Here is a 24,422-nt window from a genome sequence, read left to right as displayed (position 1 = left end):
CGATTCTTGTATAAAGACTCAGAGACAGTAAGTTTCATGGTGGGGTTGACATGGAGCGGTTCTAAAACTGGTCTACTGTTATTAATTATTTGTAGGAAGAGTTCACTCATTGAAATACCCAAGTTTGTTAATGACTGAAATTAAATAAATAGGTCTTGGGTTACAGTCCAAGAATATGTCACAGGATATGTGAACAGGAAGAGAAGTGTCAGGTCACTATCACTGTAGGCTAGGAGAACATACTGTCATTAACAAAAGAAATGCCAAAGTAACTATGTCAGTGAGCTTTGAATTATTAATGATTATCTGGAGAAGGTAGTGAGGGTCCCTACAAAGTGTTTCCCGGTGACATCATCTCTAAACAAAGGCTGAAAGGGAAAAGGATGCTATCAAAGTTGATTTTGGAAGAGAAAAAACCTTACTTAGAATCATAGGGTCTATGTATGGAGAATGGTCAGAGAAATCACTGGGTGAAGTGCTTAGCCTAGACAGATGAATGAAATATTAGATGTCTTCAATCTGGAAAGATTAAGGTTGAAAAAAGGGGGCATAATGGAAATTCATAAAATAAGGTCACTGATATAGTGTAACAATGGACATTTTTTTTTTAAGATTTTATTTATTTAACAGAGAGAGAGAGCGAGAGCAGGAACACAAGCAGGGGGAGTGGGAGAGGGAGAAGCAGACTTCCCACTGAGCAGGGACCCCAATGTGGGGCTTGATCCCAGGACCCCGGGATCATGACCCAAGCCGAAGGCAGCCACTTAACCAACTGAGCCACCCAGGCGCCCCTTACAATGGACATTCTTAACACATTCAAAAATATTTGACACAGTTTGTTTGCAGAAATTAAAGGTTATAAAATAGAAAAATGCATAGCATATTAAAGAAAATAGAATAAAACCTGAGTTACTCAGACTTGGTTTAACTCTAGCCCAGAAGTAATTAATACCAAACCAAAAGCAAACATAAGCAGATATTTAATTAGATTGGCAGAAGCTTCCAATTCTGTTCAATAAATAAATTCAATTCAGCTCAACCCATATATTAAGCATCTGGTATGTGCCAGACCCTCTTCTCGGTGTTGTGGATACAGCAGTAGACAAAAGTCAATCTCATTCTCAGGGAGAGAGACAGACAATAAATAAGCAAACTCATATTGTATAATATGATGGGTGACTTTGAGCACTATGAAGAAAAGCAAAACAGGTAAGGGTAATTGAATGATTGTGTGTGTGTGTTTGTGTGTGTGAGAGAAAGAAGGAGATCGAGAGAGAAGAGAAGAGACTCAGGGGGACGGGGGGAGAGAGAGAGAGAGAGAGAGATTTTATAAGAGTGATGGAGAAGGTGAACTTTGAGCAGACACCTGAGGGAAGGGAGTGAGCTCCCAGTACTCAGGGTGGAATCTGCCCTACCTATGAGAGTAGTGTTGCAGGAAGCCAGAAGAGGACAGCAGAGTGCTAGGGAGTAGGAGAGGTGTAGTCATACCTGTGCAACTTGCTCTAGGAATCTGTTGGATTCCCACCCCCTATGGAAGGCTTGAGTGAGCCACAGAGGGGAGCCGAGGTGTAACTGGGAGAAGAGGCATGGTCATGACGTGTTTGTTTATACCTAGAAAAGAAAGGCCTGCAGAAAGTAAAGGTTCAAGTAGGAAATGGAAACAAGCAATTTGGGGAAGCTGTCAGGAGATACAGATAACCACAATCAGAATCCTCCCTTTAGCCAGGGGCTTGATGAGACTCCATCTGTAGCTCATTAATGTAGTTTCCGGAAGAGCAGTTTGGGGTGTTTGAGGATGATATGAGTCACTTTGCTCCCTTCCACAATACCACATCCTTGTATCAGAAAGATAAAGCGTAGAAGATGTGAATATCAGTGTTGGTTTTATCATTGTGCTTAACTATTTCTGCCAATGGTTTGCCAGACTCATTGAAATGTCCTTCCCCAACATTCCATTTCTTTCTCTCAGTTTATGTAGTTTTGTAGTTTCGTTTAAAACTTAAGAAATCACTAAGGAAAAGCCATATTTCTCTTTGGTAACAAACCCAAGCCAAGATTATTGGCATTTATCCCCCTTTTCCACGTTAAGGTAAAGCAACAAAAATGTTATCTACATCCTTAATACTGAAAAGAAGAAGAATAAAAAGAACACACTTCATGCAGACTTGGTTGTGGGACTAGAAACTGTTTTTCATTCGATCCAGTGTCACACGTATGCACTGTTTCGTTTCCTATTTTCTTTTTATTTTACTATTATTATTTTGAGTTCGGAAAGTCTGTTTACTTGTATTTCATAAACCTGCTCAATCATGATGCTTTCTTTCCTCTCACTTTTGCCTCTAATGACATGTGTTGCCTCCTCTGTTGCTTGGGCAACTAGAATCAGAATCTGCAAAAGGCAGCTCTTACCATAATCACTTTGAGCTCAATAAAGAAGGCGATCTTTACAGGCAACTTAGTTCCTTTTTCTTAACGGGATTAAGAAGCTAAGCTTTTAAAATTCTTACATATAACATTGACATTTCCAGGGTATGTTTGGACCAGGGAGTTCAAAGAGAAGGCATAAAAGAGAAAAGCCAATATGACTTTGTTTTTTACCTTGCTGGAGGAACTGTTTGTGCAAATCGCCTATAAGCTTATTGACCTGAATCTTGACTCCTTGTTTTCTCTGGATTTGGCTGGAGTGGAGACACTGATGGAGCCCTGATAGAGCTGATTGAACAGCCCCCAGCTTTGCTTGGCACAGACCTCCCTTCCCTTCTGCGCCACCTCCCCCTCCTTCCACATGACATTATTGTTCCTTGGCAAACTGTTTTCCTGGACCCAGTACTACTTCTTCTTCTTCTTCTTCTTTTTTTTTTTTCACATTTACTTTAAAATCCTTAAATTTTTCTTACGTAAGTCATATAACAATGCAAAATGGAAAGGAATTCCTTTTAGAATATAGAAATAGAGGCTATATTTATGTTGGGCTTGTACAATTTTTATTTCATGAGATTGGAAGAAAAAATAATACCTGTGACATTGTAGTATCAGCCTTTTATGGCCATCTTAAAATCCCCCAAACACAGTTTTTGTTTGGAATCAGATTTTGTTCTTAAACCACAATTATTGGAATAAATAAGAGAGCATTTGAAGGCAATTTGTTCTTACAGGGACTCAGTGTTTTCTTGGTTTTGATGGAACCAGAGGGTGTACAAATTTTGTCCATGACTTACTTGTGTTTTATATATGAGGGTCAGATCAAGCTTTGTCTGTCTACCTCATCTCTGATCCCAGATATATCATCATAATAAATTCAACAAAATTAAAATGATTGATTTTATGCAGTGTTGAAATGACTCATGATGATATCATTCATATGAATCATGTATGATAATATAGACTACTTTTTTGCATATTATAAACTCAACGTATTGTTTTGTCTGTAAGCTGACCACCAACACATCTTCAGTGTGCAGTCTAAAAACAAAGATATTTTTGAAATGTTAAAACTTGATAAAATATTTAATTACCTAATTCTCTCATTATTTATGAAATAATTTCATATTGTAATTAAGTGTATTTCATTCTGCTTCTACCTGACTACATAAGGTGTCAAGAGATACTTGCTTAAGTTGTAGTTATATTATTATTTTACATCAGGATCATTGTTGATAATAAAAATTGAAAATTAATATAAAATCATGTTTTACCATTTAGAGGAATTGCCTTTTTGGTTTCATGTTTAAATTTTTGTAAGAGAAAGAACATTTTTTGACCTGCAAAATTTACTATAGTTTGTTGTTTTCCCTACAATGTTAAAAGTCAGAAGAAGAGTAAGAATTTATTTAATTTCCTGGTATTATATATATATATATATATATGATATATAATATAATAATATAAATGATAATATATATATGCATCCGGATATTAAAAGACATCTGCATTGTTCATTGTTTTTTTTTAAAGATTTTATTTATTTATTTGACAGAGAGAGACACAGCGAGAGAGGGAACACAAGCAGGGGGAGTGGAAGAGGGAGAAGCAGACTTCCCGCTGAGTAGGGATCCTGATGCGGGGCTCGATCCCAGGACCCTGGGATCATGACCTGAGCTGAAGGCAGACGCTTAACAACTGAGCCAGCCAGGCGCCCCTGTTCATTGGGTTTTTTTTTCACTTTTAATCTAGATGCTGAATTAATCATTAATTTTAGCTGAGTACTATAAGGGAGAGCTACTTATTTATAAGTCCTTTTATTGTTACATTTTCTCAGTGATATTTTGGGTAGAATGAAGAGCCCATGTTTCGTGGAGAAAATAGTTTTGATCAAGTTGTAATTGTATAAATAGCCATTTTTAATTAAAAATGTTTTTTTCTATTTTACTTTGTTTAAAATATATATATATATATAACAATTCATACAGGTCTACAATAATATTTGCCAGTCATTTACATCTACTACCTCTTATTTTTCTATTTAAGGAAAATTTAAATTATGAACATAGCATTAGCATTAGAGAACCCTGGGAAGCTAATTTATTTTAATCATATGGAATTAACATAGTTGACAACCTTGAATCTGATTGTTGGTCACATTATGATTTTTGATAAAATGTTATCATTTTAGAGAAACTGATCTCTTAGAAGGAGCCATGTATCCTCTACTTTTTATCCTGAAATTTCGTAAGTGATTTGAGAAAATTTTCTTTGTTCTGCGCTAGCATTTTTGAGATTTAAATCAAATAAGATTTTCGAAGTTCCCAATCTCCTAATATAAAATTCATATTTTCTTGTGAGTATGTAAAACTTCTCACAATGTTTTGATTATCATTTGAGAAGCAACAGGAAGCATGAAAGAATTTGCCCTTCTACTACCTAGCGGGATAATCTTTATCTCTGGTGGGCCTAAATGTAGAGTATATAAAAGGGGGTGAAAGCTGTGGTACGATGAATTTAATTATAGTCATAAAGTCAGTCACTTTTTTGTTGTTCTTAAAAGGTCAAGTAAAAATAACTGGATGTGTTATACCAATGGAGTAAATACTGAGAAGGAATGCAGATCGCTCTTTCAGCTCCTTTTTTGTAGTTCAGTGAGATTCTAGAGATTGGCATTGAGACTACGTACCAATTATAATAATTATAATAATGGTAATAACAACTTTCATTTGCTGACTTCTGAAAAACAGACATCTTGCTGCACGTGTATCATCTCTAATCAACTGACTGTCCTGCAGGGTAGATGCAGTTTTCACCTGTGACTTTCAGAGGGTCAGTAATTTGGCCAAAGTCACAGAACTACTAAAGGTTAATACCGAATTTAAACTCAGGTGGTTATACTTATGATTATAATTATAATGATTATTATACTGATTTGGTGGCATGAGATAAGCCGCAGTTTCTCACTGCCTGTTTCTTGCGAAGTTGTTTTCAGGTAATCCAAATGAGTGGGGACAACCCAAAATGGGTGTACTTGGGCTGAGTCCCTGTAAGAACAAACTGCCTTCAAATGATTGATTTAGCCAGTAATAAACGGCAAAAAAAAAAAAAAAAGTGTTTACAAATCCATCAAAACTATTTGAATAGGAATTTCAGCCCTGTAGAAATGTTTGCAGAGTGAACTCTTGAAAACAGCTTGACCTTAACACGAAATGAGACCCAATAAAAAGTGGAGAAAGGAAGGAAGGAAGAGGGGAAGAGGGCATTGTTTGCAGGGAAAGCTCGGGGCACTGTGGAAACTTTTCGCTTTTCTGAAGGAAATGCAGTGCAGCAGATGGGAAGAGTGGAAGTGAGATAAACATAGGAACTGGAAAAGTAAGCAATACATTCTAACAGGTTCTGTATCAGAGATCTGGAGAAGTGGAAAGATTAGACAAGGGACTGTTCTGAAACTTGACAGTGGCTGTATCTCAGCCCGTCTCACGTACATACCGGAGATGGAAAGTGGAATTGCTCAGACAGAAGGCTGTGATTATATTTTTCTGACAGTGAGAAGGGAAAGTCTCTTTAAGGATCATTTTTCAAGATAGAGATTTATCAAGGTGGAAATCTACAGATATATGAAACACGTTGCCCCCCTACCTGTTTAACAATGGGATGTGATGTCATTTCTCTTGTTGCATAGAATTAGCGCAGGGCAGTCTATTTTTGATTCAGATGAGCTTTTTTTAAATGCAAATTGTGGTCCAGTCTAGTTAACCAACCCTCAGAACCTCTATGACTTGTTTTTGGCCGCAGAAGCATTGACATGTGTGAGTGTTTATACATGACCACACATGTAGGGAGGCAAAAAGGGGAATATATAAAGAATGTTCTCATTTCTTAAAGATACAGTCATCTAGGAAGGAAAGGAAAATGGGTATAGGTGAGAAAGGGAATAAATATAAGGGGTGGAGAAAACGTTACATTTGGGCTGGTAAAGGAAGGAATATGTTCTTTCTCAAGCTTCCTTGTTGTATTGTGCATCTTTCTAGTATAAGGAAGCTGTTCACCAACACACACCTGCCTCATCCAGTCCTTGAGCCTTGGGCTCCTATATCCTGTCCTGGTGGCTAAATACCAAAGGGAATACTGAAATACAGAAACTCATAACAAGAAACAATTCTACAAAGATATAGAGTGACACTAAAAAAAAAAAAAATGGACAAGGAAAATAGCCTATATTCTAAGGAAAACCCAATTTAGAAAAGAATGATGTTTTCTCTGTAATACTGGTAGGCGTGTTGGAGAACTTCTAAGGTAGCCCTAAAAATCAGTTCACTAAGAAGGGGAATGAACTTCAAAAATCTACATAAAATGTGTATCTTATTTTTACACTTAAATTGCCAAATCAATATTAGATATATTCATTTACCTTTTCAGTTTATTTAGCGATTGTTTAGCTATTTTGATATCGAATGGTATATGAACCTAGGAGAGTTCGATGCAGTGTAGTGTAGCTTCAGAACTCCTCATTTGCATAGACTCCTTCCATGACCCTGACCTAATTTTGTAACTATGGCTTTGTATTCTTCTTCTAAAGAGGGCCTCCTAAATTATATAAGCTTTAGGCTCCAAAAAGCCTGATCAACCCCCGTTAGTACCTTTAGTCAATATGAGTGAGCTCTAGGAGATAGCAATGAATGTTAAGTTTGGTTTCAAATTCCTATTTTTTGGAAAACCTTGAATAAGATTCCTAAAATGTTTTGGCATTTAGATATCTGAATTCCAAATCTATTACCATTATAGGGTAAGTTACCCTGTGCCTGTAGAGACCACGGATACTCGTGAAAGTACTGGGTTAAAAATTAAAGCAGAGGGGCACCTGGGTGGCTCAGTCATTAAGCGTCTGCCTTCGGCTCAGGTCATAATCCCAGGGTCCGGGGATCGAGCCCCAAATCGGGCTCCCTGTTCCCTGCTCCACGGGAAGCCTGCTTCTCCCTCTCCCACTCCCCCTGCTTGTGTTCCCTCTCTCACTGTCTCTCTCTCTGTCAAATAAATAAATAAAATCTTAAAAAAAAATTAAAGCAGAGAGGGGAAAAATTCTCCCACGTTTCTAAAAATCTGGGCGATGCTGTGGATACTATCTGTGTTTTTCCTGCGTTATCACCAGCAGCCAAGGACCTCTTGATGGCCCTGAGGGAGGAGGTGGTGTGGGAAGACCTTGTGGTAACAAGAGTCTAAATGGGTCTTCTGATAACATACTTGGGACTCTGACTCGTGGTAGAAGCTAGATATGGATCTGAGTTGGGACGAGGCTAATGTGACCTAGAATAGTTTTTTATGCAAACTGCATCAGGATTAGATTCAGCTGTAAGAATAGGTTCCTGGAAGCTGCCACAAAACTCTCCTGCTTACATCCCATTGTCCAGAACTTACTCTTAGGAGTGGTCCACCTCACTAAAAGGGAGGCTGGCAAATGCGGTCTTTATGATCAGGTGGCCACATGCCCAACTCTACATTCTGTTACTATGAAGAGTTTTCAGCTTATGCAAAGGGCATAGATTTTATTTGTCTTTACTTCCTGACTCAAAGCATTATGCCGTCAGTCCATTCAAAATGCATGCTTTATCCAGTTTGATAAATATTTATTGAACATGTACGATATCAGACATTGTGGGCCATGCTGTGGTTAGCATGTAAGTAAACACAGGGAAGCCCCTGGCTATTCTGGAGTTTACGTGATCGTGGGGAGGCAGACATTAATAAAATAATCGCGCAAGTGGCCCAGGGTGGTTTGACATAGTGAGGAAGGTGAGAGAAAGTGTCCTTAAGAATGCAATACTTCAGCTGGCATCTAATGCTGAATAGGCATTAAGTAGGAGAAAAGAAGTAATAGTGTTTCAGGAAGACAGGACAACATGTTTTTGGCAAGAGCTTGACGAACAGGCAAAGAGGACAATGGAGATTGTAATGTGATTTGACCCCAAAGAGATGGGTTTAGGTCAGAGGGATGGCAGTGATCCAAGATGAGGGATAGAAATGATGAGAAGAAGCATAAGAGAGGAAGACAGATATCGTGAAAGCTGAAGCATTAAATGCAAATCTGAGCTTCCCATAAGCCATTGTAGAGAAAGAAAATGGGGGTAAGGTGTAATATCGATTGCCAAGCAGTAGGAAAAATAGGGTTTATCAGAAGAAATAGTTGTTATCTTCTATTTTGAGCTCTGAGAATCATTCGTCATTAGGGTATTTGAACTAGAGTTGGATAAAGGGCATTCAGATATGGACCGAAGTTGTTAGTTGCTGTCCCAGAATATGCATTCTCCATTGGGCTTTTGCACTTTGGATGTGTGGTTTGAATAAAGTCTATTTATAATTAGTAAATTATATTGTAGTAATGGAACACTATGGTAATGAGTAATTACTTATGAATCATACTCTTAAAAGGATAATGAGAGAGGAGAGGCCTCTTTGGGATGAATCATTTTGTTAAAAAGGAAAGAATAAACAATAAGATTGTATGGAAAGCAGTGTTCAGATATTACCGTCTTAAATTGGCTTGATCTTTCTGTGTGGATCGGCCTGGCTTATTGAAGAGACTATTTCAGAGATTGTGAGATTTGGCTTTACTTTTTGTTGTTGTTGATGATTCCTTAAATGAATGCTAGGTTTGAATCTTGAAGACTGAAGCAGCAAACTGAAGAAATAGTGGTGTCTTGATAACAGAACAGATCTGTGAAAGATAAATTACAGTTCAGAGCATCCTCACTTAGAGGTTATCAGGAATAACTTTCATCTTTGGAGCAAGAAGTGCCTTAATTATATAGAATCCTCCTCTGAATGGAATAGAATTATTCCAGTGACGGGTTTTTTTTTGGGGCGGGGGGAGTAGAGAGGGAGGTAGGGAGAAGAGGAAGAGATAATAAGAAAAAATACTTAAATATATAAGCTTTGAAATACACATTTTAGAAGCATCTTTTAAGGTAGGGTGTTTTTTTATGCTCCCATACTTGCTTATGTATTAACTCTTTCAAGTGCCCACTGAGAGAAATAATGAGAAGCAAAAATTCTTGAATGATATACTGCTGAGAATTTGCCTTCTTTTATCTTATGTGGGAATTTCCCTTATGCTCCAGATCTTTAGTGAACTTAAATGTTGAGAAAAGCTCTTTTCACATGGAGGATGATAGTCACATCTGGGATAAGTGTTTAGGATTAGGACTATAGAAATAATTTATAAATCACTGTTCTGTCTTCCTAAGTTATTAATACTTTATTTGTGACTTTTATATAAGTACTGTACATAAACATCAGCATGTTCAATAATTTCCCCTTTCTAGCTGTAATAGAATACCACAAATTACAGTAGTCACCCATTAACTCTAGAGATTGAGTTTCTTCTCAAAATAGCAGGCTTAGCTCTGGACCACTGTCATCAACTGTTCCAGAATTGTTTCCTCATCCAGGATCTGAAAATTTATAGTCCAATAAATGTGGACTCTATTCTTTTGATCTGTTTAATTGCTCATATTCTGGAATATGAAAAAAGGTTATTGCCAAAGCAATGACATATTAGATAGGTTAAGGAAATCACATGCCTTTTTGAAAATAATTGTCCACTGAATATAACTATCTGGAATATGGCAAAACCCTCCATTTTCTTATAAACTTGTAGCAAGTCCAAGGGAGACTTGGGTCAGTGATCCACAGCGTAATGGACCTTTGCTTTTCAAGTGGTTGAAATCTTGAGATTTAGGTGTTAGCAAAAAGGGGTAACAATTGCATAGTTCTATTTTTGTATCTGGTGATATAACCGTATGTACAATTTGGCAACGCAGAGTTAATTTACCACGACACTTTTGTTTGGTTAATCTATTACCAAACTGTTGTTTTAAGCCCAACAATATCATGCGGCTATTAGGCAAAGCAAACAAAAACTGAATCTTAAACTTAAATGTCCTCGCCCTTCAATACGAAGCTGTAGTGTTCTGTTTTTGACTGTTACAGTCCTTTAACCAAAGCTATCTTGTCTGATGATAAAACCATAAGTGTATGAAGCTCACACATATTTCATCTCTTTTATGACCTTATCTTTCATGAGCGGCTTCTGTGAAGGTATCCTAACTATAGGAAGCACCTGGAAAACATATGTGATATCTATTCTCTGATAAGCAGTGTGAACAAGAAAGTAGATCTGTCACTTCTGAACTGTTCATTGTTAAAAAATACTTTGATGATTTAGCTGATTGCAAAATACATTATAGGGATGACTAACAGCTACAGCAACACTCCTAGTCAAGAAAGTTCAACAGTTATATTGTACAAGAATTTCTATAAGAGGTTAATATTGATAGGAACTACATGGATTAAAGGAGCAGGGCTGAGAAGGGCTGTTTTCTTGTTTGCTCGCAAACCCTGCTGCTATTTGTGCTGAAAAAGTGGCTTTCTCAGAACGTGGCAAATCTTTAATTTATACAGGAGTGTCTAACGTTGAGTGAAAAGATGTTTGTGTTTTTGAAATTATTTTTGCCTAGCAAAAGGAGAGCCACGGCTTTTACCACCTTGTGCAACAATACCTAATATAGAATTTAAAGATTCAGTTTCATGTGTTCGAGAGACTCTATTCTAGTGCATTTCCCCGAGTCATTTGTGCTGTGTGTATTTTATTGCTCAAGAACACCTTCGATTTCCTCCTATAGGGCTCACATTGATTCTGAAAATTAGACTAAGGAAAATGGAAGGGCCCACAAAATATGTATGATATCTTTTAAAAGAGCAACAAAAGAGTTTAATCTTGCAATGGAAAACCATTAACTCCATAGCCATAATTTTAGAAATATTATAGATTTTGTTACCGCTTGACATTTATTCTGTTTCATCTTTTTACGAATTGGTCTCTGGATATATATTGGTTATCCCATTCAATGTGTTTGTGCTTTGCTAAAAATACACTGAAATTTCTATTTAAAAGTATGTGAATAAAGAATTTAGCAAGTAAATGAATGGATGTCAAATGCATTTCTAGTTCTTTCTGTAGTTCTCTCTCTAGCATCCTTTTCTCTCTTCCTTTCCTCTTCCTACCAACAAAGCTTTTGAAGCAATATCTTAACAAACTTGTCATTATTATCTTGGCTATTAATTATTCATGCCATTTTTTCATAAGCAACTAGGAGTACTGATTTCAAACATATAAGAATCAAAAAATGGATAGAAGGAAAAAAACAACGGTCAGTAAAGTCATTTCCATTCAAATCAAGAAGAAGCTGGAGCTGGATTTGTATCAAAATAAAGTTCTATTTATAAATTTTCCATGAGAATAAATATATTGAAAGGGAAGAAGCAAGTCCCTATTGTGAGGGGGAAACAAATGGTGTTTCTTAAAAGTAGTTCAGAGATTTCACGTTCGATTAAATTATTTTTTAATCATTTCACTTTTCATTAGTAAAAAATTAAAAATGAATTTGGTAAAAACATTACCATAAAAATGAGAGCTAGTTTCCTGAGAGAAACTTAGAAGATGAAGGGTCTAAAAGTTGACAAATGTGACCTATTTTAGTTATTAAATAGAAATAGTGTGCTGAAGGCAATTAATTAGCAAATGTAATGGTACTGTAGTAGGTTATGGTAAAAAGAATGAAACCAAGATCTAATTTTATCACTTGTCAGTGAGCAGTGTAATTGATTAAGCACCTATGTGTAGTTGACTTTACTAGGTTCTGGTTTTGTTTTGTTTTTTTTCTTTTTTGGTATACTTTAGAAAAAATCATGCCTATAAATATTATATCCTCAAACATTTCATTTTAATATGTAAGCATAATGAAGAAACAGGGCTTATAATATGGAGAGGAGAAGCAACTATCAGATCGCATCCAGTTCTCTTTGTTGCTTGATATTCAGTAGAGTTTCACTGTAATATCCTAATAGGATATTGGAGTATGGTCACTGGAGTCAGATTAGCTTGGGGTCAGTTCTTGGATCTGCTAGCAATGTGTAGGCATCTTCTGAAATACAGGGATACTGTACAGGGTGGATTGATGCAATGTTCATAAAGCATTTAGCTAGTGCTGAGTGGTACTCAAGAAATGGTAGCCATGTTTAGGTTTAATATAGAACCCAAGCTTGAGGACATGTTCTCTGCCTTATTCATCTTTATGATTTTAGTATATGGCACATAGTAGATGTTGAAGTGAATATAAATTTAATTTTAACCCATTTAGTTTTCTTCACTCAAGTGTATTACTTTGTATGACATTCTTATGTTTTTGGTCATCTTTCCCTTTTTTGGCATTTTTTTCTTTAAGAAAACACGATTAAATAATTGATCAAGGGCTCTAAACTATTCTTTTGTCTTAGATTTATTTTTATTAATGTGATATATATACTGCACATTGACCCCGTTTTAAAATAGCTTAAAACAGTTGCAAAATGTAATTTCTTTTGAGCTGTTAATTGTATACAATCAACTATCTTTACAGTGTTTCTTTAACTAAATACTCTGCAATATTTATTTTCAGTAGTTCTAATTATATGTGCTGCATAATGAAACAAATTAGAGCAAATTGTTCCATGAATCAGGATTATCAATACTGAGTATTGCTCCAGATGTTGGTACAAGTTGAAATCTAAGCTCTATAGTTCCATTTTGGCAGTTAAGTGACATTTAATGAAAGTATTTTATTATATGAAATTACTAGTTCAATCAAGCCCCTAATAGGCTGAATTATAATATTTTCATTTTGAGTGATTTACCAAATTTCTCTGTGCATCAAGGATCTGCTGAGATTTGTAGTCATCCTGCTATTTTCTTTTCCCAGTAGATAGTAGATGAGGATGATCCTGGGTAAATTTAGCCTAGACTGAATAAAAGAAGGGACTTGATTCCTTTAACCATCATACAGTAGCAGCATTTCTCAAACTATTTCTCTTAGCATCCTAAAACTTTGTATGGATTCTACTTATGCATCATTGAAATGTCTTTAGTTTCACCACCATTTTTTCTGCACAGCAACTTAATTACTGTAATGTTTTTATAAGGATTTTTTTGGGGGGAGATAGCTTTCATTTTTAATCTGAGAAATGATTTTCAATCATGGAGCCTCAGGGCATTAAACCTAAAGAATTCAGGTTTATCTCAGGTTATGCCTCCAAAATTTCAGAAATTTTATTGGGTCTTTCCTCCAGGAAACTTCTGCACCAAGTCTGGGCTAGGTGTCATGCCTATGGGCTCCTGTCACATATTGGACTGCTCCCATCAAAGTATTCACCACATGAGATTGCAATCTATTGATCTGTCTCTGTTTTAGTCTGTAAGTTATATTAGAAAAGGAACCATCTTTGTTTTGTATTCTTAGTGCTCAGCCCAGTGCCTGGGACTCAAAAGTTAATTTAATGTATTAATAAAGAATGGTTTATATCATCTCTGTTCAATAAAGATGAACATTTGTAGATTCAACTGGATTCTTTTAACATCTGATTTTTGTGATTATTGTGATTACTCTGTAATACAGTCTTCCAAACATAACTGTTTCCCACTATATTTCTCATTATTTTCCCTCTAAATAATGTAATTTGCCTAATAAAATATTTCAGAGTAGACTTAACTATAGTCTCACAAAAATTCTGGGCAAGAATGTCTGAGACATGGGTTAGAGTGTTGTTATGGAATGAGTAAGGGGGAACTCAAAGACCAGATATCTGCCAAAATGTGTTCATAGAAACTCAATAAATATATGTTGGTTACTGTATTTGTGTCACATGATCATATCAGCCCCCTACTGAAATACCTCTAATGCTTTTCACTGCCTTCAATATGAAGAGCTCTGGAATTAATTATACTAGCTTCTCCATGGTCAATGTCATTTTATGCTTCTGGTCTCTGAATTTCTATATCTTATGTGCTTTCATTTGGAATTATTTATTGACCACCTTGATTGTAGGTTTTAATCAGTGATTATTTCTCTTATGCATATTACCTAGCTCCTTTACTAGATTATATGGTCCTTAAGAGAAAGTATATATCTCAGTGTATCTTCAAAACTATGCATTGTAAATGTTAATGATTGATCAAATTGTGCATGGCACCACATGTTTCCAACAATTTAAATGTAATAGTAAAATTCAGAAAGATGTACTCCTTTGTGTGGCCACCAGGGTGGTATAATTAGTATTTGAATATAAAACTTAACCTCTCCAAGTGGTTCTACCCAGAATTTTACTGTCTGAGCCTTGTGTATGTAATTTTTAACAGCATGTCTCATGCTTGCTTCATTATGTGTTGCTCTGGGATTATTCAGCTCTTTCAGGTGTGCACAGTTCTGTACTCAGCTGGTGGGGGTGGTGCATGGCAGAGGCAAGAAAAGGTGTTCTGGAAAGAATGCTAGACTGGCAGTTAGGAGACTCAAATTTAATTCCTAACCTTGAATAAACTGCTGTTTTTGTGACTTTGACGCTGCCCCTTCATGCTCTCCCATAATCCTACTTCCTGCTTGTTGAGGAAAGGACATCTACCAAAAGCTGCTTCAATCGGTCACACCGTGATGGCCGGGAAGCACTTATTGTTCAAGCATGAGAAGGTTCAGGAAAGGTGCCTTATGCAGATACAAATATGGCAGCTATAAGATCAAGCATAAGTTACTGATCCTGTCTGTGCATCAATTTTGTAGTTAGTAAATTTCTTTTTTTTTATTTATTTTTATTTTTTTTTTAAAGATTTTATTTATTTATTTGACAGAGAGATACACAGCGAGAGAGGGAACACAAGCAGGGGGACTGGGAGAGGGAGAAGCAGGCTTCCCGAGGAGCAGGGAGCCCGATGTGGGACTCGATCCCAGGACCCTGGGATCATGACCTGAGCCGAAGGCAGACGCTTAACAACTGAGCCACCCAGGCGCCCCTAGTTAGTAAATTTCTAATTTGACTCAGATCATCTCCTGAGTCCCCTCCTTGTTTCAAGATTCATAAGACATGAGAAAAGTGCTTGGAAGGAATAGATGCTGTTTAAAATTATAGGTTGCATTCTGTACTCTTCACTATTGGGGAGGACACTTTGCTTTATAAGCTCCCCTGCATTATTGTCCTGAGTTAAACCTCCACTCAGAAGTGGAAATACAATCAAAAGCTTATTGGAGTAGATGGCAGAGTCTAGTGTGGATTCTAGTGTCCATGAAGAGTGAAGTGTTGTAAAGGTCATATTTCCCCCAATTAGGTCAGGTATCCTGGGGGTACTCAAGAAGGTTAAGGTGCTATACTGATTATTGCATTAAGTAGCATTGAATCAATTGGCGAGAAAGTTTTCAAGTTTCTTATATTCTTTGTGTATCAGTGAGAATGTTTCATCTTTATATTACCATGACTTAAATAGCTTAACTTGTTACTTTTCCTTTCTATTACAGGGAAATGAAACCAGAGACTCGGAGTCTAAATAGACACAATATGGAGAAATTGATAATGTTACCTTTATTTTTATTGTATTTATTTTTATTATTACCTTCTATTATGGGCATCTAATACTGATTTTTCTTTTATAGCAGTGATAAGGAGTTTTGTTTTTAAAAATATGTTTATATGTTATAAAAAGTGAGTCTATTTAAAGAAAGTTTACTACAAATTATTGTATAAGCCATGACTGGATGAAAACCATGAACATAATAATGCTTCAGTAGAGTCCCAGAAGAAAACCTGGTCAATGGATTTCACTAAAGAGAGTTTGGTGAAGGGACAGTGTATGAAGTGTGGATAGGGTTAAGGGAACCAAACCAACAAGGGATGTGAAGCCCCCAGGGGCTGGAAACAGTGGGAAGCTGTTAGCCCTCCTGATCTGAAGAGTCACGGGAAGTGACAGTGATGCGGGAGCATGGGAGAAGCAGGCAGACCACTTCCCAGGAGTGCTAAATGTACAACACAGCCATTGCTTACAACTGGAGACCATCCAAGAGGATAGAATTGAGGGATACGGACCTGTCTTCCCTCTTCCTGCCCTCTAATCCTCTGATCTTATCAGTGCCTCCTATTGATTGAATCCAACCAGAAATCAGAGAACAAAGCAGCCCCAGTGATGGGGTCCACAGAATCCTGCCTCCATGGGGCACAAAGGACAAAGTAGAACGTAGAGGGAGGAGAGTCAATGGAGGCGAACAGGAAGGGGCAAAGCAGCGAATAACCAGTTCATATAAAGTATCAGGGTTCTCTGTCAGAGCGAATACTGTAGGATTCCAGGTATGCCAATCTGCTACCTGCATGGCATTAGTTCAATACTTACATATATGCAGGGATACTCTTTAAAGTATTTAACAGCCGGTACAACCTGGGCTCTGACCAATCAGAGCCTGCTGAACAGGCTTTAAACCCTTAGTCTCTGGATTAGGGGAGGTATAAAGGGGCTCCCTAGACAGGGGCCAGGACAGGCAGGGTTGGGCTGAGCAGCACTTAGTTAGTTCAGGGTTCACAGTATTTGAAAATATTATAAGGCAGTAGAGCCTACTTGTCTGTGCAGGCTGAGATTCATCCCTCTTTGTGTCTGAGAAGTGAGAGCAGAACTCTTCCACTGATCTTGTAAGATAATTGGTTGATGTGTCTATGTTGTTCTGTGTGACCTGTAAAAAGGAGCACAGATTAAAACTCTTATCTTACTCCTGGGCCTTTGTACCTTTCTTATGGCACTTGGACCTTGTCTTGCACTCTCATTATTTGTGAATTTACTCTCTTAGATGGGTTTTATACTACTTCCAAAAAGGTATTATATTTTTCCATGTATATCCTTCTATACCTATTACAGTTCCTTAAACATGGTAGATACTCAGTATCTATTATTTTATGGAAAAAACTTCATTGCTATTCATGGTGATCATCCCGAAAAGAAGAGAGAACTCAACTTTCAAAGATCTTTCAATTCCAGACATGGGGTTTGGTGGTGTGGGGTGTATGTTTTATTCTTGGTTACCTGCCAGAGCCAACGATCCTCTGTTGTGGAAATTATGACAACTGAACTGTCGCTGGGCTTCTGCATGCTCTCTACCTTTATTCCACTTTTTAAAATGATTCATTTTGTGAAGCTATATATAGAAATGAATATAAAATTTATGGAGTCTAAATTTCAGAATTCATCAACATCACGTTAATGTCAATTGTAGTAATAGTTTGCTGAAAATTTTGTAATTTCTAGGTTACTTGTAAAGCTTTTAGGAATTCAGTGCATTTTTTAAATAATCATATAAAGAATTAAGTACTATTATAGATTTGGGCAACTGTGTGGAAAATATTTACTGAATACTTCAGAGAAAGACTAGGTGGGTAAACAATTTAATTTAAAAATTTTGGCATTATTAGATTCAGGGTTTAGTTGCCAGGTTTTTGGTATGCATTCTTTATTTCTGACATCACATTTTCTTGTATTCTATGTTCTGATCTCTATTATCATTGATAGTAGGTATATTATGGAATATTTTTGTGTGTACCATGTCACCATGGATTACTTTCCTATAAAGCAGTTACTTTATCACTTAAAGTGAAGGTACTTACAAATTAAACTTTTTACTTTTAAAATGCAATTGCATTGTTAATATATCTTCTTTGCCATGACTATACTTTTTGCTCAAAATATATTACATTTTTTTTCTTATGTGGAAATGAAAGGCATGAAACAGTGTGAACTAGCTACACTTATCAAGAACAAGTATAGCTTGGGGACCTGGGTGGCTCAGTCAGTTAAGCATCCAACTCTTGATTTCAGCTCAGGTCATGATCTCAGGGTCGTGAGATCTAGCCCTGCATTGAGCATGCAACGGGGTCCGTGCTGGGCGTGTAGCCTGCCTAAGATTCTCTCTCCCTCTCCCTCTGCTTCCTGCCCTCCTTATGCTCTCTTTCTAAAAAAAAAAAAAAAAAAAAAGAACAAGTATAGCTTTATAGCTTCTTGCGTTGTGAAGACTTGAGTCACTGGCTCATCTCATCTCATATGCTACATATGCTAAGCATTCAATGATGGCCTTTTTATACCCATTTAAAAAATACAACCAAGTTTTAACACATTTAAAGCTGGGGGGAATCTGCAAAATAATCTAAATTCAGCCCAACATGTAAATATGTCTTACCCCAAGCCTTCATTTGTTTTTGTTTTGCTGCATCTTGCCTTTATAAAAATTATTATTTGGAAATAGGAGAGCTAAGGTTTTCTGTACTGAGAGCAGTATAGTAATTGCATACTACTTTTTTATTTTCTTCTTTATATATAATTTTAATAACCGAATACAACTTTTTTTTCCCTTTCACATCTTTTATTTATTTTTTTTTACATTAGGGTTCACCCTTGTTTTTTTTTTAAATTTTTTAATTGTTATGTTAATCCCCATACATTACATCACTAGTTTTAGATGTAATGTTCCATGATTCATTGTTTGTGCATAACACCCAGTGCTCCATGCAGAATGTGCCCTCCTCAATACCCACCAGCAGGCTAACCCATCCTCCCACCCCCCTCCCCTCTAGAACCCTCAGTTTGTTTTTCAGAGTCCATCGTCTCTCATGGTTCCTCTACCCCTCTGATTTCCCCCGCTTCATTCTTCCCCTCCTGCTACCTTCTTCTTCTTCTTTTTTTTTCTTAACATATATTGCATTATTTGTTTCAGAGGTACAGATCTGAGATTCAACAGTCTTGCACAATTCACAGACTAATGCTGATTTTCTTTATTATAAAGCCACAGTAGATATCAAAATGATAAATCATGGGCATTTTATCAGTATAATGACAACTATATGTAGCAAACATATACGTAGACATACGCATAAGGGTATCCCTTTACCAGGATCTAAATGCCAAATAGAGAGCTTTAATTACTTCCCCTTCTGTCTGTGTGTCGATGTTTTCCAGGTGATGATGAAGGAGTCCAGGAGACGGCAGAATCAGATGGGGACACACAGTCAGAAAAGCCCGGCCAGCCTAGAGTTGAGACAGATGATTGGGATGGTCCAGGTAGGAAAGAAAATTTAAAATTCAATCATCTGTTGCTACTATCAGGGATTCACTTTTTTTTCCTTTAAATTTTAATTAGGTTGTAAAACTCTTAGAATCTCAGCTCGTGTTTGTATTTGTGTGTGTACTAAGGTTATGGTGGAAGTTTAAATAAACATCATTATTTAAAGAAGATTTTTATCTTTTTGTTAAAATACAAAAACCAGTGTTAACTTCTGCTTGAAATCTCCATCTTTTTTTTACTTCATAGTCATCTAAGAATTAGTTCATTCTACTTGCCTTTTTTTTTTTTAACAGAAATCTTTATGCTATATCTACATTCAAATTGGGAATGATCTTTAAACTTTTAAGCAGGTAACAATACTATAAAGAAATATTTTCAATTTAGTCATGTTGTAAATCGTAGATGAAATCTCAGTTTCTATTTAGAAGTTTAGACAGTATCAGCAGATACTCCCATCTGATTCAAGGTTTTGGCAATATTTTCATTTTTACAAATGAAAATTAAATTTGATTTTAAGAATCCTGATACTGAACCATTTTGAGAAACACAAAAATTGATCAAAATACTCCTAAACACCAATATAGCTTTATGTAAATATGTACACTTCATAAGAACTCAATAAAAAAAACCTTTATATTTGATGCCAAGTAATTTACAACTGATGGTATATTTATAAATGGAGACTATTATGTCATAGGGCTTAAAGATATAAGCGGGTTTTTGTAATAGTTTTAGCCATAATTTCTAAAGCAGTAACATTTTTCATTAAGAAAGATCCCTATATTTCAATCACATTTTCACCCTTGCATGACTTTGCAAATTGCTCTCTGCTGTGCGTGAAGAAGAGAGAACTCCAGTGGTAATTTTCTGAAACCAGCAGTTGGAAAATATAATGCAAACAAAAATAAAGATGCAGTATAGCTGATTATTATGATGTCATTTCTAATGTTATTCATGATACACACAAATGTTTGTATTCTGTATGCTATAGCATAATGGTTCTATGAGACTTTGGATCAAAATGTGTTATATTTAAAGTACCATAATACCACGTTTTAGGAGTTTGAAAGACAGTGTAGACTTCTGGCATTTTCACCTTATTGCATAATGCTTCTGTCTTCTCAATGTAGGAAAGAACTCCTTTGATTAAAAAAAAAAAAATCTTTGGGAAACTTTTTTTTTTTTTTCTGATGGATTACATTTAATTTAAGAAGGGTGGATGAACTTTATACTGTATGGTTCTTTCTTCATGGAATTAGGTATGTATATGCTACTTAGAAGAGTTTTTACATTTGAAATTAGATTAGATGGCCTTTTGGATATGCCTACTTGCAAAGTGTGACTGTGGCCGCCCCCTCCATAGCGTAAACTTGGAGGGGGCAGCTTTTCTTCTTTCCTCAAGGCTGGGGCCCACAGTATTCCCTGGGACTTGGGAGTCAGTAAGCCGATTCAGAAGGTGGTAAATTATGAAACACAGAATGCACAGTCAATGCCACCTTTCCCAGGAAGCTTTTCCAGAAACAAACTTGCACTCTTAGCTTACAGAAAGAGAGACAGAGAGAGGAGCAAGAATGATGTGTCATTCAGGATGACATTTTTCACTGTTGAGTTAAATTTATATTATGTATCTGATTTAATGAAATTTTTATTTAGTTATCATGAAAATGTTTATGCTCTTTTCTGTGGCACATGTGAATATGTAAATACTTTAAAGGAAAAATGTATATCTCTAAGCAGGTGGGCCTATAAGAAAGTTCTTTTTTTTGTTTGTTGTAAAATTGATAACAGGTTTTTCCCTACAGATATTTTACAGCAAAAGGGGTTTTCATGATTTTGAAAGCCCTGAATTAATGAGGTTGATTCATAAAAAAAGAATATCTGTTGGAGGGCGGCCTGAGTGGCTCAGTCGGTTAAGCGTCTGCCTTCGGCTCAGGTCATGATCCCAGGGTCCTGGGATCAAGTCCCGCATCGGGCTCCCTGCTCAGCGAGGAGTCTGCTTCTCCCTCTACCTCTCCCACCCTGCTCATGATCTCTCTCTCTCACTCTCTCAAATATTTTAAAAAAAGAATATCTGTTGGATATTTATTTTTTAAGGTAGAAATTTCATTACTTTCCTTCAGTCAGGACAAAGTTTAGTGACAGTTCCTCAACATGTTAGAAATCGAGCTCTCTGTTCTAAGGGTTTAGCTTCAAAATCTGGATTTGCCACTCTGTTGAGTGATTTTTGGCAAGTTGCTTATTCTCCCTGTTCCTATATCCTCATTTGTAAAATGTGGAAAATAGCATTCACACTTCTTAGGGATTTTGTGAGAATTAAATCAGATCACTCACATAAAATTCTACTTGTCATTATTATGGCTTTGGAATTGTTGAGCCTTGAAGGGGACCCATTTAAAATTCTCAGCATTTTTTTAAGTCCAATAATATATCTGATACAATTTTTAAAATACTAAGCATCTAGTTTTGAATTTAACTGCAAATGATTGGTTAAGACATGAGGTTATGAGCCAGGCGTGATTTCAAGGTTCTCCTAATTTTAAAGTCCTCCCACCCAGTCCTGATAGTCACTCTAAGATAGACAGCTTTCTCTAAATAAAAATAGAACAGAATCAAAAGACCAGGAAATTATCTAAAGAAATTTGAGGCATAGAGCTGACTTCATTTAAGATGGATCAGGATTTATCTTATTTTTAAAGAGTTTGAAAGAGTTTGATGGAAGACGACTCCACAACCTTTCTTGATGGCTCAATTCAGTAATGAATCAACTCTTGTTTGAAGTGTTTCATTTTTATCAAATGTAAATCCCCCAGTGCCAATTTTTTCCCCTTATTTGTTATCCAACTAAAAGGTGCATTTAGTAATTGCTCACACCTTTGTTAACTCTTATGATTAGGCAGAACCTAAACAATCTTTAGAAAAATTATCTTACATTTGCAAACATTTCTATGGTGAAATTTTTTAATGTTTAAATATTTGTGACTCTTACTTAAATATTCTTCAAGTTTTTATGAATCTTTCACTGTTTGAAAGGAAAGCTAGACCCACACTAAGCTAATAGAGTTCAAGCCAATGTTAGTCATTATCTCATTATTTCAGTATTTCACACAACTGTTTTCAAGTTTCACTTTTCTTTTTTGCTCTTAAAAAAATTACCCTGATATTACCTTGCTTGGAATCTAAATGATAATGTTGCTTGGTATCTACTATCTCTTCCTCTGCATTTGCCTATACTTCCTTTCTGTCTCTTTTTAAAATCAATACCCCTTCTTTTCTTTTATCCCCACATAAGCACTTCAGTTTACCAGTAGTCCTATACATTTAATTATTCAATGAATAATTATTGTGCACTAATAATTGTGGAAAGTGTAGACAGAAGTCTAAAGGCATAGCATAATGCTGTCCACACTCTTTTTGATGCCATTTCTCTTCTTTAATCTTTTAAAATGATTCATGGATTGTCACTGATGCAATCAATAATTAAGCATGAGAACCCGATGCTCTAAACTACAGAAGAAACTGAACAACTCTTAAAGTCAGATCTGTATTTGAGTTTGCACGCTGACATTTAACAGTCTTGTGACCTCAAGCAAATTAAACAGCTAGGGCCTCTGTTTGCTTATCTTTAAAATGGGAAGAAAAGTAACTACTTTGAAACTAACTTTGTTATGTGGATCTGTATCATTACAGATTTGAAAGATCGTGTATAGAAAGTATCTAGCAGATAGCTTGGGAGAGCTTGGGATTTGCTAGATGATAAGAGCCTTCCCTTACCCTAGAACCTCTCATGCAGTTAGAACGCTGACCTCATTTTGAAAATAGTGTTTATATTTCTGGCTCTCTCGTTTAAGAAATCTTTAGAACCACAGTCCATGGTTGAAGTCTTGAGTGCTGACTTCTGTATTTAGATGTAGAGGGAGATGTGGGGAAAAGAATTCAGAGAAATCACTCTAAATCCATTCTCCACCTTAATGAAATGAGCACCTTAAAAGTCACATCTTACATTAATGCTAAGAATACCATCTCTCTAGCTTACATTATTAAAAACATGGTTACTTCTTTTTGCATTTGGAAATAGTAAATAGGGGCGCCTGGGTGGCTCAGTTGGTTAAGCAACTGCCTTCGGCTCAGGTCATGATCCTGGAGTCCCTGGATCGAGTCCCACATCGGGCTCCCTGCTCGGCAGGGAGTCTGCTTCTCCCTCTGACCCTCGCCCCTCTCATGTGCTCTCTCTCATTCTCTCTCAAATAAATAAATAAATAAATAAATAAATAAATAAATAAAAGAAATAGTAAATAATCTGATTTCTCTGGTTTAATATTGAACGTACCTAAGTCTTACCATTAGGCTCATAGCCACAATAATTGAAATTTCCAAGAGCTTTATTTGGTAAATGAATGTATCACATTATTCAAATTGTGCAAATAAGTACATATACCCCCAAGTAATATGTATTAATACAAATATGCACAGATATAAAATTTTGAGCAAGTAGTCACTTAGATTCTTTCTCATGGACTTATCAAGATAAACATGCACTTCTATTTTGGTATTTACATGTTAAGCACTTGAGGTGATTCAATAATAATAAAGTAGAAAATCACACCTTGTATTGATGATTTGATGAATTACTGGTATAAAATTCAAAATTATTTTTGTATTATGCATTCCAGAACAGCATGACTTGCTCCCAGATTGTTAAATGGAAATCTGAGTTTCTGTCTGAGGTAAATTATTTTGGGACAGTATAATGAGTGGAAAAGACCAAAAATATTTCTGCTATTTATATCTTGGCTCTGCCACTTATGAATTGTGTGACTTTGAGTAAGTAACTCTCTGAGGCCTCATTTTCTTCATTTACAAAACGGGGCTAATAATAATCACTACCTCGTTAAAGAGATTTTCTATGTAAAACCTGAAGTTTGGTGCTCAATAAATAGCTCCTCATATCACTTTCTGTACCATAACAGCAGCTGTGCCCAGTAGCCATGACCATGTCTTACAGATGTTAAGCCCTCATTGAACATCTGTGTAGTGAATTAACTTTGCAAAATA

The 24,422-nt window shown here is 36.2% G+C and overlaps 1 protein-coding gene across 4 annotated transcripts in view; it reads left to right on the top strand.

The window, feature by feature from the left end:
• Positions 1 to 24,422, top strand: part of ZFPM2 (zinc finger protein, FOG family member 2) — a 459,697-nt gene that overhangs the window by 94,532 nt on the left and 340,743 nt on the right. For 2 of the 4 annotated variants that reach the window (XM_045896074.3, XM_045896073.3), the window contains one exon: positions 19,265 to 19,366. The exons of the other annotated variants lie outside the window; for them this stretch is intronic. In XM_045896074.3, coding sequence (XP_045752030.1) covers positions 19,265 to 19,366 — 102 coding nt within the window. The remainder of the gene's footprint in view (positions 1 to 19,264; positions 19,367 to 24,422) is intronic. 4 annotated transcript variants of the gene reach the window in all.

Source organism: Mirounga angustirostris, unplaced genomic scaffold (genome assembly GCF_029215605.1).
Source record: "Mirounga angustirostris isolate CCGP_5_RB_7025 unplaced genomic scaffold, mMirAng1.0.hap1 SCAF_4, whole genome shotgun sequence".
Lineage (NCBI taxonomy): Eukaryota > Metazoa > Chordata > Mammalia > Carnivora > Phocidae > Mirounga > Mirounga angustirostris.
Note: the sequence above shows the minus strand (reverse complement) of the source record. Positions and strands in the feature narration are given on the sequence as shown.